This window comes from Rhyacophila brunnea, unplaced genomic scaffold (assembly GCF_057557595.1).
Source record: "Rhyacophila brunnea isolate RB1 unplaced genomic scaffold, BYU_Rbru_1.0 scaffold_16, whole genome shotgun sequence".
Classification (NCBI taxonomy): domain Eukaryota; kingdom Metazoa; phylum Arthropoda; class Insecta; order Trichoptera; family Rhyacophilidae; genus Rhyacophila; species Rhyacophila brunnea.
In genome coordinates this window covers 39,487,201-39,505,537 of record NW_028232816.1, presented here as the reverse complement: position 1 = coordinate 39,505,537, position 18,337 = coordinate 39,487,201, and the positions used below count along the sequence as shown (strand labels likewise).

At 33.7% G+C, this 18,337-nt stretch overlaps 1 protein-coding gene across 1 annotated transcript in view; it reads left to right on the top strand.

Annotated features, from left to right (window-relative positions):
• The window catches only part of Rich (Guanine nucleotide exchange factor subunit Rich), a 60,637-nt gene extending 47,336 nt beyond the window's left edge, over nucleotides 1–13,301 (top strand). The window contains exon 27 of the mRNA XM_085943492.1: nucleotides 1,840–13,301. Within this exon, the coding sequence (XP_085799618.1) occupies nucleotides 1,840–2,167 (328 nt within the window). The 3' untranslated portion in view covers nucleotides 2,168–13,301. The remainder of the gene's footprint in view (nucleotides 1–1,839) is intronic.
• Nucleotides 13,302–18,337: the final 5,036 nt, after the last annotated feature.

The window sequence follows — 18,337 nt, the reverse complement described above, 5'->3', positions numbered from 1 at the left end:
CATATCACTACGATCCACAGCACCCATGTTTTTATTGTAATCAACAATGCATTCCGGCTTGGAAATCGGAATTTTAGCCTTATAGTCTACTTTTCCAGTAGGTTTGAATGCATTGTTGTGAATTGTGGACAACATCGTAACATCCTTTTTATCCTTCCACGCCAAAGCCATAATTTCGTCAGTATGGAATGTATCGGTTTCCCCTTTTTTCAATTTCTTAGTAAATTTGGGCATCCCAATTCTGTTTCTCCTTACGGTTCCACAGGCATTCGTCCGGTGATCATAAAGATACTTGAATAACGTTGGGCTGCTGTACCAGTTGTCAATGTACAATGTATGCCCTAGTTCCAAGTATGGTCCAAGCATCGTTACCACCACGTTGCCCGATATACCAATGTAATTATTTTTCTCAATTTCAGTTTGTTTTCCGGTATAAATGATTACATCTAAAACAAAACCAGTTTTGCAATCAGCCATTACAAAAATTTTTATTCCGAAACGACTAGCCTTCGTCCTGATGAATTGGCGGAATAAAAGTCTGCCTTTGAAAAGGAGAAGACTCTCAGCAATACATATGTTCTGATATGGACACATGTACTGCTTGAAAGAAATTTTCAGTTCCTTCAGGACCTGTCTAATTTTATATAGTCGATCTCCGGGAACCTGCGTTTCATTGTCACAAAAATGCAACATTCGATGCATCAGTTCGAAACGATTCCTGGACATGGTTTCGGAATAACGTGGTGAAAATAACAATCTGTGGATAGACCAGTGTTCAGATATTTTATTCCGTGAATTCCTTGACATTAGCATACACAGCCCCAAAAATGTGTACATATCATCAATTGTGCAGTCTACCCATCGCTGTAGACGATCACTCAAAACTGTGATATTTTTTGTGGCAAATACAAATTGTCTGTTGGTCTCTCGGACTAATATTTCAACAAAAGAAATATCGATGAAACATTTGAAATAGTCCATTTCGAGTGCATCCGAAGTCAAATTATCAGCATTGCATCCCGAAAAGTTAGCATCGAAGGAAAATGCGCGTGGCTCAAACATATCCGATTTCCACTCAAATGTCGGTCTTTCAGTGGATTCCGGTGTGATAATTTCACTTTCATCGACTTCCAAAGTTTCCTCAAGTTCGACATCCAAATCATCACTTCCATCGTCTTCAGATTCAACTGTTTCGATAAGGTTATCGATTTCACCAAATTCGTCGATCTCATCCATTTTGAATAATAAAATTTGTAAAACTAAACTCGTAAATAAAACACTTTGTATACGCAAATCGAATCCGAAATACAAATAAAAAATAGTCACAACACTTAGTCCTTTGTCACTTTCTATCTAAAAACATCGAAAATCTTTCTTTTCATTCAAGTTTAGTAGGTAAAATCTAAAACAAAACTTGTAAATATAACACTTTTTTATACGCAAATTGTATGTGAAATATAAATAAAAACACTTTTTTTCGATTTTCGGTCCCGTGGAATTCGTATTAACGAGGTTTTACTGTAATATAAAATATTGAACACATTATGTGGACAGTGGGTATATATCTGAGGTGTTTTCAAGTTATGTATGTTCAATATATGTAACATTCTCAAATCTTGTGAATTATTCGTTGAATAAAAGAAATGGATTAATAAAGTAATGAACTTGTTACCAAACAACCACATTTATAATCTAAATAATTTAAAAATCGAATTGCCTTCAAAATTCCCAATACGAAATGCATGTAAGACCCCTTCAATCTAGAGTCCATACCCTGAAATAATTCCACATTATGTTACTGCCGTAATGGTCTTTGTGAAGTCTTTAATTCTATTTCAGTCTGGGCTACAAGCCGTTCATGGTGACGATCCAAAGCCAAGTGACCGTCCTCTCGACCATCTTGAAGAGCCGAGAGAGCCAGTACAGTGCCGCCGCAAAGAGCATACCCATGACGACCAATCATCAAACCCAGCAAGAGATAGTGAACAGTGTGACCTCGATAGCGCAATCCGATCCCAGCAACAGTTCACAGAACAATTCAGACTCCACTAGGCAGTCGTCGCATCGCAAAGAATCTCCCAAAGTTTCTGAGATGCATTACCAGCAGCAGGAGAGCACGCCGAGCCTTTCCAAGTCTCCGGACCAAGGAAACTGTACAATTTCGTAATTACTATTCAGGCAAAATTGTGAACTAGGGTACATTGTTAGCAGAATCAAATAATTTCATTCGCTATCAAAATTGATATATTTTTAAATCATTGTTATACTAATGTAAACTTTATTTGGATTTATCGAAAAGTGGTGAGCGTCCATCTCGTGTATGTTATTTTTATTTAAGTTGATACAGAACTACATATATCTGCCCACAAACAAATTTATAATAACCATTTTTCAAAATTCCCACATTTTAAATCGATTTAAAACATGTGCAAATGCACTGACAAACAAGCAAGACATAAGTATGAACACTTACTCTTTCACTGGAAGTAGCGTGATGCGTAGTCTCGTCGATCGTTGTTTTCATTAAAGCACGCATTTTTTATAATGTGGACTGTCCAAACTATATTTTATTTGATAGCTATGTTTGCTGGCGTTGTTTCAAACAAACGTTTGTTTGCACGTGTAGAAACAATCGTATAATTAATTTGCAGGCAGATAGATGTATATAAGTGTAGACTCGACATTACCTGTTCTATTTCTTCATTTGGATATTTTAAGAAGATCAATGATTAGCGAATTTGATATGTATTACCTGATGAAATGTGAACTGCAGATCTAGTATCTCAGGGTTATAAAACGTAAAAAATAACATTGGTTAACACCACGTCAGCCAGTCGCATTAATTAGATATACCTGCAAGCTGTTATTATTATGTTAAATATTTTCAAGAAACATGGGTGTCAACTCAAAGATTCACTTGACGCCGGGCTACCAATTATTTTAGATTACCGTCTTGCATACAGAATACGTCCGTAACACAATGTCGTTGGGCTCTAGAAAAATAACAAAAAGGTGTTCTGATGGTCCGTAGTTGGAATAATCTGCTGATGGAAACAGGAAAAACACACAAACACTGATCTGTGTGTTTAACTATGTTCATATTGCGAATGTATGTATACAAAATACAACACTTTCAAAAATTGAATATCATTTGGGCAAAATTCATTCCTCATTCGCTCTCCTGTCCTAAACTGCCTTCTTAAAATAAATGTCCAAAACTCTGTATTATTTGAAATGAGACATCAAATAATGCTCATATTGCTGGATATACATTAATATAATACAATTTAATAATGATCCGGACTGGCTCTTTTAAAAAATTTTGAAAGGTTACCTAATAATGTATTTTAAAACTATATAAAATCCACAATTTTCCAACATGAACTCCATCATTTATGGCAATACAACCCTTGGTGAGTCCAGCGCCGACACTCTCCAATTGCTTTGACCGAGCATTTTTAAATCTCCCGTGGCACAGTCCAGCCATCTCAGTTTCGGCCGTCTAGGTCTTCTCTTGTCATCAGGGGTTGCATACATAGCTCGTCTTGCCGGTGGGCATTCTATGCACATGGCCGATCCAGCGTAGTCTCTGCATTTTCATATGCCACGTGATCTTTTCGCCCCCATAAAGTGTATATAGCTCCATATTATACCTTGACCTCCAACATGAACTCCACAATAACAAAAATGTGAGTTGAAGGTATTCATTTTACGACGGCAGTATTGGTGGTATGTATTAATTTTTTTTTTTAATAGTGTTTAGGTACTACATTTAAAATGAAAAACTTACTGAGTGAACTGGCGTTTACATGGTAGAACTACATTATAATGGCTTTGAAACGAAGTTATTTTTCTAATTATACTGTAATTGAGTTATTTACATTAACGGCTGTTTTGGTCTATAAAGCAATCTTCGGAACAGTCTACTATAACTTATAGTCAACTTCGAGGGTATACTGACAGAACGCATTATTTCAGTTTTTGCTGTTTTTCCGTTTTAAATGTCAAAATGTATACAATTTTACGCTCTACGTCCTGGTAAAACGCACAAAGGCATAGGATAAAATGGTGAGAAAATAGAAACATTATTAAATCATATTGTTATTTTTTTATTCTGATAGAAAGCATGATAACGACCTAATGCGTTCTGCGTATACAAAATACAGGACTTACAACATGTCGTATATTATGTTTGCCATAAAGGTTAGTCTTTATAATGTAGAAAAAATGTTTTTAAATCATAAAAAAATCTACGTGGGAGAACGCTTTGAAAAAAAAATTAATGTCCTTTTTGCAATTATCTCTGAACTTGTTTTAATGAGTTAATGCTTTCTGTCAGTATACCCTCTATATTATATTGTATAGTCAACGTAAATGATTCAATTAAAGTAGAATTACAAAAATAACTTAAAAAACCTGATTGTTAAAAACCATGAAAAACTTAGTAGGTAAAGTCTGTGTAGGGCAGGGATACAATATTGATAAAGCATAATGTTCATTTTTTCAGCTCAATATCAATTAATATAGTCTTATGGTACGTTTACATCTGACACTTATACCGTTATACTTATTTTATGTGTCGGACATAAAATTTCATTTACTGTTTACACCTGCATGGATCTGACATAAAATTCTGGTATACTTCTCGTTGAAATAAAGTCTCGACACTTTATTCAATGGCAACATTGGAATAAATATATGCGGTGTTTACATATGATATTGTAATTTATTCGGACACTTATTTTGTATACTTCTCAAAAACGTTATGTCAGTTGTCAATATGGGAATGTTAAAAAAGAAAGCAGCGAGTGTTATTATTTTAAGTCTTTTGGCAACAAAAAGGAGGAAAAAATGGTCTAGATGGGTGCGGGAATGGATTCAGCGACGAGAAGAACTAGGTGCCTTCCGTTTAATGTCAGAGTTTAAAATCGAAGATCCAACTCAATTTGTGAACTTTAGATTGCAAGATTGGACCTTTTGCCAAAAAACAAGACACACAATTCAGAAATGCGTAGAAGAACGATTAACAGTAACATTGCGATATCTAGCACTTGATCGTCATTGCATATTCAATATAATATTATCGTACCTAATACGAGTGCAGGTGTGGGCCAAAATGAATTAGGTAATACCATTTGAAGCGCATTTTTTCTTCACAGAGTGCATCAGAATTAATCGTATGTGCCGAGAACAAGCGATATTTTATTTTCGAACAAAATCCATAGAACACGGCACATCCGATTTATTTCTCATTGTCTATGATTTTTGACAGATCGCTACAGTACATTTATTAACGTAAACGTTGGGCATACATTCATGGTGTACCTATGATTATTGATTGTCCGTTGTTTTAGAAATATACATATGCAATTCACTAGGTACCTGTCAAACTACGAATATTGTGTCAGGTACTTGACATAAAAGTAGACGGTGGTCCAACTTCGGTGATATATCGCTCCAAGTTCGAACTTGTCGAATACGCGGTGTTTACATTTGCGTATATAAGTAGATTGAATAAGTGGTAGGTGAGAGTCGACACACGCAAAATAAGTGGCAGATACAAATATACTTACTGTTTACACTTAAGTGAATATGGTGTCATACATAAATATGACGATATTAGTGTCAAATGTAAACGTACCATTACAATCTGAACACATTTGTATGTCAACTATATACATGCATAATTTGGAAACACCTCAGCAACATTCATATATGAAAAAATCTTGAATAAAAAAATATGGGATTTGAAAAACAAAACAAATTAAAATAATATGTATCTTACTAAGAAACTGAAAAAATAACATTCATTTTGTTCCATGTTGCGAAAGGAAACTACATCGTTTACCCTACTTGGCCTGTCTTCACTTATTATGTAAAATTTGGTTACATGTAAATTGTACATAAAACATTTTACCGTGGCACAGTTCGCCGTGAGCTTTGTATCGATCGGAAAAAGATGACCATATACTATACGGTCTCCAATTTTATTAGATTCAATATGAACATTAATTCAATTTTCATAGCCGATTTTGGCAAAATTTAAGAATGAAAACCGAACCTAACCAGGCTAACCTATATTGGCTATTTTCAAAATTTGTTTGCTGCTGGCTTCCTGTAAAGTGTAAACCGACAAGAACCGTGTTTTATTTAGACATGAATTTTATGTCAGTACTATACGACCCAAAGAGGTTGAACGGTCTTTAATATACGGCCATATATTTCCGATACAACATTTCACGGTGAAGTGTGATACGGCGAACTGCATACTTACAAGTTTCCGGACATTTGTCGATAACTGTCAAATAATCTGATCGTACAAGCGTGATTCCATTTATTATGACGATTCCTGCCACTTGGCACCTGTCAAAATAAGTGCGGGACAAGTAAAAATCAATCGCAATATAATGAAGTCGCTCTCGGCCGTGATGACCAAGGGTTAACCAGATCTATTTGACAAAAGAACTGCACGCAATATCAAAACTTTGTCCTGAGCATTGGTCAATATAAATTATCTCGTAATAAAATATAAATTGGTCAATATAAATTATCTCGTCATACACAGATGTATTAATCATTAATGAAAATAACACTGACTCGTTCAGTGGTGCCAACTATAAATGTTATCTTTCTGCAATAAAAATAATGTGTATTTTTTAAAGTGTACAGCACTCGAGAGTTGTTGTCTATGAACTATAAATATTTTTATCGATTATGTATAATGAGACATGTAGTTTTAATAATAAAATAATATCTAGATTTATATGCTGCCCGGAAACGGTGAATCATAAGAATAATAATGCCGTTTTCGATGTGTCGGTGCTAATTTATTAAACTTTTTGTAAGTGTTATATTGTATAGATCTAAATAAATGAGTAACATTAAATACTTGTCCACTCGTCAATTAATTAAATATTCTCACATTTTGATAGATTAAATTTACAGTAATAACTTTATGTGTGTAATTGAATTATTGTCTATGTAATCCTTTATCCAGTTATGTATTATTAATATTTATTTACTAGTTTTATGGATTATGCGAAAAAAAACATTCCTTTTATGTTGTTTATTGATTGTTATCATGTGACTGTTTTCAGAATTAATTCCCGTCAAATGACAAATCCTAGCTTGGTGGACTTGGCCTAGAATAAACTTCAAATATTGTGAAATATCTGCAATGTTCCTTAAAGCGCCGGCTAGACGCTCATGCTTTACCACAAGCTTGCCTGCGCAAACCGGTTTGTATCAGGAAGCCCGTGTGTATGGACAGAAAAACTGTAGCTCGCTCAAATCGAAAAGCGCTGTAAAATGTTTTGTATTTGTTGCACAAACTATACCGCGCAGGCAAGTCGCTGCTGTCTAGCCGGCGCATAATAATCTTTCAGCTGCCTAAAAGCAGAAATAGTACAGTGAAACCCCAATCTTACGTTTTTGAAGGGACTGACCAAATAAATGTAGTAAATAGAGGGAAAACGTAAGAAGTAAATCTATTTTTTTATTAAAAATACAGTAGGTAATACATTATCTCAACTTTCTCGAGACCTTCTTTTCTCTAGAAACGACAATGTTTTTCATTGCTCAGACATTATTTGAACAAAACAACAAATTTATACAATCAATTTGTATAAATTGTAATGGATGTAAGTTTTGTAGTATTCTATTTGAGTACTGAGTTTTTGAGTACTCAAATGGAATAGTACAAAATTTAAATTCAAATTCCATCAAGTACCTTCGGTCAATAGTATAACCTTGATCATGGGCGTTGTACAAATTCATCTGAAATTCATTTCAATGCATTTAATTGAATTTGGATTATACAAATTAATTTTATTTTTAATTTCAATACGTACATAATTTTAATTAAATTATGAATGAATATTTCAGACGTATTGCGGGAAATAGAAACATAAAACCGGGAATTAAATGCACTGAGAGCGCAAAAACTACCCGCAAATAGCGGGAAAATTTGAATTCCAGGCACGTAAAATCGGGGTTCGACTGTATATTGTAGCTTTCATTTTATGGCGTGAAAGCCTGTTTCTAAATCAGCAGATCTGAAGGCTGGTTATACTGCTACCAGGTCAAATTCACATATTAATTTTACAATTATTTTTGTTTGAATCCAGGGGATAGACCCCATTGAGTTAAGCAAATCTCTGACGTAAAAATAAACCCCGTAGTATAACTACCTCGGCCAACCCTCTTCTTGCATTCTGCTGGTCGCATGGTATTTTGCTCTGAATTTCCTATGTCATGTTTAAAATTTTTTATGCTTTTCTCACAAACTGGATTTTGTAATTAATTAACGCTGCTCTTTAAAGTCTGTTTTCTATAAGCTGGCGTGCCGGTTTCCCCCCTATTTCAGTATCCAACCTGTTCCCACCCATTGAAAACTTGCAACAGTTGAACCCGATGGCACAATGCTTTCCGTGTGACGTGTACGCCAGGTTATAGAATACAGACTAGTTCCAGTGCAGCAAGTGTTTCAAATTTGGCACTTATTAAGACTAGACTACTACGTGAGAATGTTTATTGAGATTACATACTTGTAGAGGCCCATTTTGTCAACCTTAGAACCATATAGTATTTGTTTAGTTCGCAAATGCATATATATAACAGATCTCATAAACTGAAATTAATTGATGAAAGAATTCATTGTGAAATATTAAATTTACCTCTTTAATTCACCTGTAATTAAAATTTTCGTATAATTCGAATTTTTTACATGTAATTTGAAATTTCCATCTCATGCATATCAAATTAACCCATAACAAGTTTCTCAAAATGAACGCTATGAGACCATCGTAGCTAGTGTTTGTACGGGAGATATTATTAAAAGGATTTTACTCACACTTTTATTGTAAAAAGAATATATTCTAGGTTACCCGTTAATTATTATGTTTTGAATTTTTGATGATTCATTTTATGTTGTGTCTACCTAACCGAGCAACTAACGTGACATATTCATAAATAAAAGTTTTATACATTTTATTATAAAATATATTATAATGATAGTTAATTACTTTGACATTGGGAAAACCCAAATTTAGAAAGAAAGAAAAAGGTTTTGCCAGAAATCAGTTTTTTGTAAAAATTCAATTAACAGCAGAAAGGATCATGCTTATGCCATTCTCTCTTGTGGGTAAAGTCCTCACAGAGAGGCAGCACATCCGCCCCTATCCCTATCAATATCTGCTGTTAATGATTGAATTTTAAATATTTTCACATATCTGTGTTTCTCAAAGATTCTAATGGGTACGCTGGTAAATACATAATCTCCCGTTTTTGAGGCAAAACCATAATATTAATTCATTCCATGAATATTGTGGTATTTTAAGTGTTTGAAATGATATAAGAAAATATATTTTTAATCCAAGATATATCATCCATTTTTATGTAAGATTTCTTCCTAACTTGCTCTTCAATATTCATGTAATATGAATTTGTAGACTGCAGAAAACAAGGAAATGTTATCTGACAGTGCCAGGTCAGGAGAATATGGCGGGTGTGCCATGGGCCATGGGCCGGCCTATGCAATCAATAAAAAAAAGACCAACAGACGATGTATAATTTTTTAATCAAGGTAATGGCAGACCCTGTACGTCACAATAGATACTCCAAAAAAAGGCAATTTAATTAGAAAGTCATGGCACATCCGTCATATTTTCCTGACCAGGCACTGTCAACTTACCATATTTTCTGCGATCTTCCCATTAAAACAGGTTTAGCAAAAAAGATGACGTCTAAAAGGATGTTGATCAGCTTGATTGATGACCTAGAATGGATTGAAAATTTATAAGCAAGATAATAATAGAAAATAATAACTTTAATAACAATGGAAAATATATCGTGGAAAAATTAAAAAAAAAAATGTATACAGTACTGTCTCAGCAATCCGCCACCCCAAAAAACAGACAAGCGTTCATTTAGTAAAAGCGGCGGATTATAGTGCATACATACAAAATATGGTAAAAATTGAAATAGGTAATATTTCGTAAAAATAGTTTTTTTGAGATATTCGTACTAGCAAATTACGTTATTATTTATAATCAAAATCAAGTATTTACTAAATTATACATATTTATAAACTGAGTTTATTAACTAAATATTAAACAGTAAATCACTTGACACAACCAGTTGTTCAGTGAGGCAGATATTCTTGAATGGCTTAGGATTCCTGGCTTTCCCTATGACCAAAAGCTTCATTCTTTGTGTCCCAGTAGCATTGGAGCACGGCATAATTGTGAAGCTGTCCTTGAGCACTTTCCTCCCTGGTACTTACATTACTTTTTTCGCTATGAACGTACGTTTTACGAAGGAGATGTTTCCAAAATAAACCCGTCTCATCAGCGTTGTATACTTGTACACAGCGGACTACTGAATTTGACAATCGAATACCGGCGAATTATAGAGCTTGATTTTGTGCTTTCAACTAGTAAAAATAACGGCGGGTTATAGTAGTTGTCGGATAATCGAGCGGCGGATTACTGAGAGTGTACTGTAATTTCAAACAGTCTTAAAATACCCGTTATTAATGATGACATAGTAGATTAGAATATCACCACTGAGGAACACTGTAAAATCATATGGCCAAAAACACATTAAATAATATATTTTTAATTGTTTGATATATATATTATATTACAATGTGAACGTGCTATCTTTTCATGTATTATAAAATTTGTCAGATAGCGCAGGGTATGAATTTGTTAACGGGGCTCACTTGTTATTTACACTAAAATCTTTTTATAATAATATGTAACAGTTTTAAACAAATATGAATTCTCTCATAGTCAATTAGTTAATTAATAAATAGGGTTATTATCCTCATATATATACGAATAGACTCTGACAGAAATATGATACCTCCTATAATTATATTGTCCATTAATATAATACCTTTCTATAGCTGATTTTATTAGATTAAGAATACAGCAAATATTAGCGACACAAGCGGAATATGCTTATTCGTATTGCTTTAGTAACCTATGACAACAAATCGTTTTAGTTATCAATCACCTTATAAATTAATAGTATTTAGTGACATAGTTGGCTCGGAGACACTCCTTTTATTTTAGATGTGATGAGAGACTTTATAGCCCGTTTTCTAAATACTATATCTAGGTTAAATTAATATCTAAATGCAAATGTCGGCGCTGTATTCAATAAGTACTCAATTTTATTTGCAATCGGAATGCTTAATTTAAATATGTTCTGAATCTTAGCTTCAAGTATGTCTGTGTTAAACCTCAACAGATGTCGGTTTACCGAGCCAAATTTCAGAAATCCTGTCTAAATATTTAAACACAAACTTATAGACAATAATTAATTTGGCAAACTGTAAACTAAAATGGAAACAATGCACTCCCCGGAATGTTATGTAATAAATATTAAATTATGGCATAAAAATCAAATCAATATTATTTAAATACAGCCCAAAATTTGCATAAATACCTACATTCAGCTGTTTTTGTTCAATAAGTTATTGTTGTCTCGGAGGACTGATCGAGGACTGTCCTAAATTTTATATAAAAGATCTTAAATTTTGTCAGGGAAAAATTCATTATTTTTCTACTGTAAGGGTCAACGTGAAGCAGATTTTAAGAATTCAAAAATAAATCATCGCCAGTAGTTTTTTTTATTACAAGACTATACAAAAAACTGTCTACGTTTTAAATTTAACTGAAAACGGGCAGGCAATGAAATTTTGATTTTTTATGAAAACTTTAAAGATAATCTGAGATTTTAACATGCCAGATGCGTTTTTAGTATTCTTAATGTCTGCTAAAAAGTGCTAGATCTTACGTGAAGAACGCTAACCTGGTAATATTGATCATGAATGTTCTACTGTTTTAGAAAGTACATATTATGTCATAAAATGGTTTCTTTTGTTGAAATTATTCAATAGTGAATGCTCTATATTGTGGTTGTGTAACATTGCAGTTAAATAGATTATGAATGTGATTCTATCACCGATTGAATTGTTCCATTTAATTAAGGAATATGAAATAATGTAAATTGATTCATAATATGTATTCGTAGATGTTCTACAAAAAAAGCATTCATATAATAATTAACTTTACTATTAACACACTACTAACAACTAAATATCTCTCCAACTAAATAAGCTTTACAATTTACATAAAGAATTGATTTTATTTTATATAAGATAACGCATCGCAATAAACATGCCGTCATCATAATAATATGAGGTATTGGAAGACTGAAAAAATGTTTAATGTAAACGAAATGTGACCCACACTTTTTAAAATATTGTCTTTGTCGAGATAAAACAAAATCGGTTCCATGTGTCAGAGGTATGGACATATTACATAGTAGATTGTGACGGTTAAAAGTTATAAAGGTCTTGTCAATTTTATGAATTCTGTCACATAATTAATTGAATGTGTTTATTTACATTTCGCAGTTACAAACAAACGTGTTTTTTTTATATTACGATACATTCCGTAACACAGAGATGTAAATTAATGTAATATTTAAAAAAAAAAATAATATTACTTTGACCACAATTATAAATTTCCAATAGTTTTTTATGTACTATTTTAAAATCAATTTCATTTTACAAAGTAAAGTCAATTTCGTAAACGAAACACATAATTTCTTTTATTTTGTTAATTGTCAATTCATGGTGGAACTGCATTGTATTGTTGTTTAATTTAATAAAACGCAATTTTTTTTTGTAGTACTTATTCCACTTTTAATCAATATATTAGGACCGGTTTCGTCCGCCTCAGAGGGACATTTTCAACTGAATACATATTTTTTTAAAAACAATATTTATCAAACAAAATCCAAAGCGACAGAAATAATATAACAATAGGTACATGGACGAATAATTTATGGTCCTATTGTTATATCATTTCTGTCGCTTTGGATTTTGTTTGATAAATATTGTTTTTAAAAAAAAAAATGTATTTAGTTGAAAATGTCCCTCTGAGGCGGATGAAACCGGTCCTAATTTATTGATTAAAAGTGGAATAAGTACTACAAAAAAAAATGCGTTTTATTAAATAAACAACAACGAAACACATAATGTAAAACTTAAACACTTTCATGTGTAGTGACTACAAAATAAGTTTAAAATATCTTACCAAAAGGTAAAAGTTGAATATATTCAAAATAAATGATGGCATTTAGTAAAATAAATTATATTATAGTTTACTATGTAATGTTGTCCACCGTGAGAGAATGATGGATAACCCCCTAAAGAAAAAACGTTAAAACTATTATCGACTACGTTTTCTAGGAGAATTTGCAATTGTTAATCATAAATTATTAGTATGTACTTAAATAAATTTTAAAAGTATTAGTTTGTGTTTATTTGCATCCTTCACCTCGCCTTGCACTTTGAACATATCCTCAGACTGCTGGCACTAGACACTTGGGAGTCTATTATGTACACACGGACCGCAAACAATCAATACACGGTGACCTGCCTGTAGTCTTTTAAAGTGCTGATACACTTAGTCATCCATTAAATACACTAGAGATTAAAGTATTGATTATGTATGATAATACATGATAAAGTCATGAAGAGACGCTTCACGTGGCTGGGATATGCCGCCAGAGAGTTTGACACTCCGTACCCTTGTAGCATAACCTCAAGGGTTCCATCGCTGTGGCTGACCCTCTCACCCTGTAGCGATACTACAAAGCGATCTGGGCGCTGCAGATCAGACCGAGGGAAGTGGTGCGACCTTGCCCTATGCTCCAATGCTAGGACGTGGCAAGGTGAAGTAAATGTGTACTGGCCCTACAGAAGGTCGGACGAAGGAGAAGGCCTGACTTAGTCTATGGTCAGCTTGTTTTGCCTCAATGTTATTAGGTTTTCATCATCACGAATGAAACATCATGAATGATAATACATAATATTATATTGTTATTGGTTAAACGATTTTAGTACCTACTTAATTACAATAATATATTAATAATACAGGTTTCCAATAAATTAAAATCCAATTTTTGTATAATAATGGTATGTGTCAGTAGTCAGTTTAAAAAAACCTTACCTGCGATATTGAGAAAAATAAAATTAACAATAATAATAATTATTGTTTTTCATTCACTTATTGAGGTAGGGTATCGGCCACAGCATAGAGATATTAGAACAAAAGACAACCACACACAAAATCAACAGCGCTACTGAGGCACCAGTAAAGCCTCAATCCATACCAGCATGTTTCCATCAGCCTGGTGGATAGCAGTGTCCCCCAGGCAAGGCAAAAAGAGCGCAGGTCTCAACAACATGCTCAATGGTTTGAATTTCTCCCCACTCGTATAAAAAAGGATTTAATCACATGTATAATATTATATGTAGGTAGGTACATCGAGTATGTGTAGGTATGAGATTTGAGCCAAAAAATTATTTGCGAGGCAGTTGGGCTCTCTATCAGTCTATCACCAGGTGAGAGTTCCTTACTCCAGATGCCTGCCATTTACACCGTCAAACATTCCTTCGATGATATTGAGCTACTTCACAAGCTACAAGCCAGCGAATTTACAATCTGCTTGTAAACTCGCCCAGTGTCATCATTGAACTAGGTAACAAGCTGATTGTAAATAATCTACCGAGAAAAGTTGGAAGTCGGGCTACTTTACATGCTACACGATGACGTGTGCGCCGATATGCGTCTGCGCAGTAGAGGGATAGTGGCGACCTCCCGGTAAAAAAACGAACTAGGTACTCAATACGTCCTATCAAAATAGTACCAAAAATGACGGTTTCAACTCGCTAGCTTGTTGGCTTCTGAGCGATTGGAAAAGTTTTGTGTGTCTGACTAGCTGACTCGCCCACTTTTAAATTCGCCGACAAGCAGCTTGTAAAGTAGCTGAATGTCATCGAGCCAATATATTAGTCTATCATCGAGCCTTTAGACCAGGGGGGGGCAAACTTTTTGGATGGAGGGCCAAATTCAAGAATTCAAAATGAGTGGCGGGCCGCAAGTAAAATACCATTTTTAGATATACACTATTTATTATCACGAAAAATAAACATTACAAAAAAATTAATTAGAAGAACGAAACTGTTTCTTTTTTAACATTTTTTAAATTCAGGTGTTAATTTTGTAGTTGATATTCTCAAAACGGCTTGTAAATGGGCATCGGAGATATTTGATCGTAAAGAATTTTTATTGAGGTTCATGATCGAAAATGGTTGTTCACATATATAGGTTGATCCAAAAATAACGAACATTTTTCTTGCATAATCTTTAAGTTGGTCGAATTTGTCTGAATTAAGGGCCTTGTAAAATTTGGAGATTTCTTCACGACGATGCAATTCTCTTAAATCAGTGTCACACTGCAGATCAATAATCTTAAGTTGTAGCTCTGTCGGTACACCATGCCCTCCACATCTTGACGCGGGCCCCGAAGCCAGGGTCTTGGGCGGGCCCCCTACCTATCGCTATGGTTAAAGGCAGTCTGACGCTCTCCAGTATTGTTTTTCAAATGGTGTTCGAGGTCAAAAAAAATTCAGTGTAATTTAGCGATTTTTTAACACTGTATTTCTCAACACGTCCCAACAACTATATGTTTTAAAATGGTAATAAGTTCGAAGTAAGCTAGCGCCGCAGGCGACTTTTTTTTGCTATTAGAGCAAAATTAAGATGTGTGTTTATCTCATTTATCTGGTCGACCCGTCACGCTGGGCCCCCCCTGAGCCCGGGCCCCTAGGCTAGAGCCCTGTCAGCTCCCCCCTTGTGGGGGCCATGCGGTACACTATCAATATCTATTGAAAATGGATTGCGTACTATTGCTAAACTTGTCTCAATTTTTTGGAAGTCACCAAATCTTTGTGAAAAATCGTCATTCAGAGCTTTAATAATTTTACCATATTATTCAAATTTATATTCTGGTATATTCAGCAACTTCAAAGTTGGAAAGTGGTCCACGTTGTTATTCGATATTTGTCGAAGGATTAACTTGAGTTTTAATTGAAATCCAATCAAACTTTTTACCATATCATGGGCATATATTTTTTTTCCTTGCAACGCGGAGTTAAAAGTATTTAAATATGTCACGATGTTCAACGTCGAAAATATTGGTTACATAGTGTGAGACGAGACACAAGGAAGACGTACCTACTGAGATAACACATTTACGAAACAACAAATTCTTCAAATTTTAATTTATTGTCAATATTTCTTAAAAAATTATAAAAAAGTTATTCGTAATCAGAAGTACAATTAATGATGGCGGGCCGCAAAAAAATACCCGGCGGGCCACATGCGGCCCGCGGGCCGCAGTTTGCCCCCCCCCTGCTTTAGACTTTAGAACATTAAATAATTCGAGTTTACATTGAATGAGTTTTTATCAATTTTATTCAATGCAGCAACCATAAAGTAGACATGGAAAATATGGTAAATTCTAGATGTTTTTTAACCTATTACAATATTACAATACTCTGTGAACCATCAATATTAAATCATTTAACCCTTTATAGGACACTTTTTTTTTGAGTTTCATTTTCCAAACTTAAATAAATATCTTCTTTATAGAGATAATAAATATATTGCATTTGCAAATTTTCTAAAAAACGTATTACTTTTTCTGAAAAAAAAATAAATTTCGTGGTATGTATATATACCACTGACTGTATTAGGCCATACCAAGTCAATGTGTATTCAGTGGTATATACATATACCATATGCTTTTTTTTAAATAACTATGTTATTAACTATTTATATAAAAATAATAATCATTATATTTGTAATTCTTGTATTATTTATTTTGTTTTTGCATACACGTTTTATTACATTATCTAGCCAATTAGATTAAAAAATAAAAAACATATTTTCGATGGCGACGGTAAATCCACCTCCGTGTTGATTCCTGTGTACTGGTCAAATTTTAATATTTTATATTCGGTTGGTGTTCTAAGTTTTGAGGTGGTCCACTTTGTTAAATGTATTTGCTTGGGATTGGCTGGTAGCAGATACCTGTGTTACATTAGTCGGTAGAGGCTGGTTGCTAACAGGTGAGGTTGGTCGCCGGTCGCTGGTAGTAGATTGTTCGTTGGAGGTATTTGGTAGCTTAATATGTCGTCCGATAGCCGACTCAAGTGGATTAGTTGTCGATCGATTGTTTGAAGTAATCCCGCTTTCATCTCCAAAGGCATCATCAGCATCTGAATCACCACCAATATCAGAATTTTCAGCCTGGTCTTCCATCACTTACAGTAACTTCAACCTTCCCTCTTCATCTATTTCTTCTAAATCCTTTGCCGAGGAAGACGTTTCTAAGGTATAATAATAAATACAAATCATGTAACGCACTATTTCAGCACAAAAATCGTTATTAGTTATAACAAAATAAAATAATCAAAAAAATAGTATTTTTTTCTTCTAAAATTACTAATAACACGCCAGCGGAAATGGCCTAATGAAAAACTAAGGTTACTTAATAAATAGACTATTTATACAAGTAATTTAGCAACAATTCCCGAAGTAAAATAGTAAAATATAAGGTAGATGTACAGCATCAAACATGCATTCGCAATTTGAGGTTATGGATTTTTTCTTAGCTGTCAGTTACTAAAAGTCATGTTTTACCACTTATATTTAAAAAAATGTTATATTATATTTATGTAAATGTTAAAAGAATATTACATATTTGATATATTACTTACTTTCCATTGTTGACACAACCGCAACACAAATTAGCAGCCCATTGAAGTTGACACATGTCACATATCTATGACATGTACGCAAACTGACGAAGTGAGTTTGCGTTATCGAACAGTGGTACGTACACCTACCACCAGCGCATTTGGCAGTTATTTCTAAGCAGGGGCCAACTTCACACCGAATGGTTCACTGATCTACCAGTGTAAGGAATCGCGAATGCTCTTGTGATAAAAGGCTTATTATTAATACAATATTATAGGAAATATAGACCTTAATGCTGGTGGTATATTATTCTACCACTTTGCATGAGGTGTCCTATAAAGGGTTAAGCATCCTATCTACGTATTCGCTCCGTTTTTTTTTATACGCACGTAAGCAGTATTTTTAACCATTATTTTGAATCTCAGTTTCTAGACGTTGTAATATAATATATAATATTGTATTCGAGCAATGCAATAATCATAGACTAATATAGCAAGAATATTATAATAATCCTCAGTAAAGTAAAATTAATAATAGAAGAAGGAAACCCAAAGAGATTGAAGAAATAAAAAGCGGCACGGCCTAAAATTTTTCTCTAGGGCACGGCACCATCCAATCTCAAATTGAGAAAACCAGAGATTATACTCAAGACTAATATACTTTAGCACTGTGGCAACTCGTACAATTTTACGACATGCTCTATTTTGTCT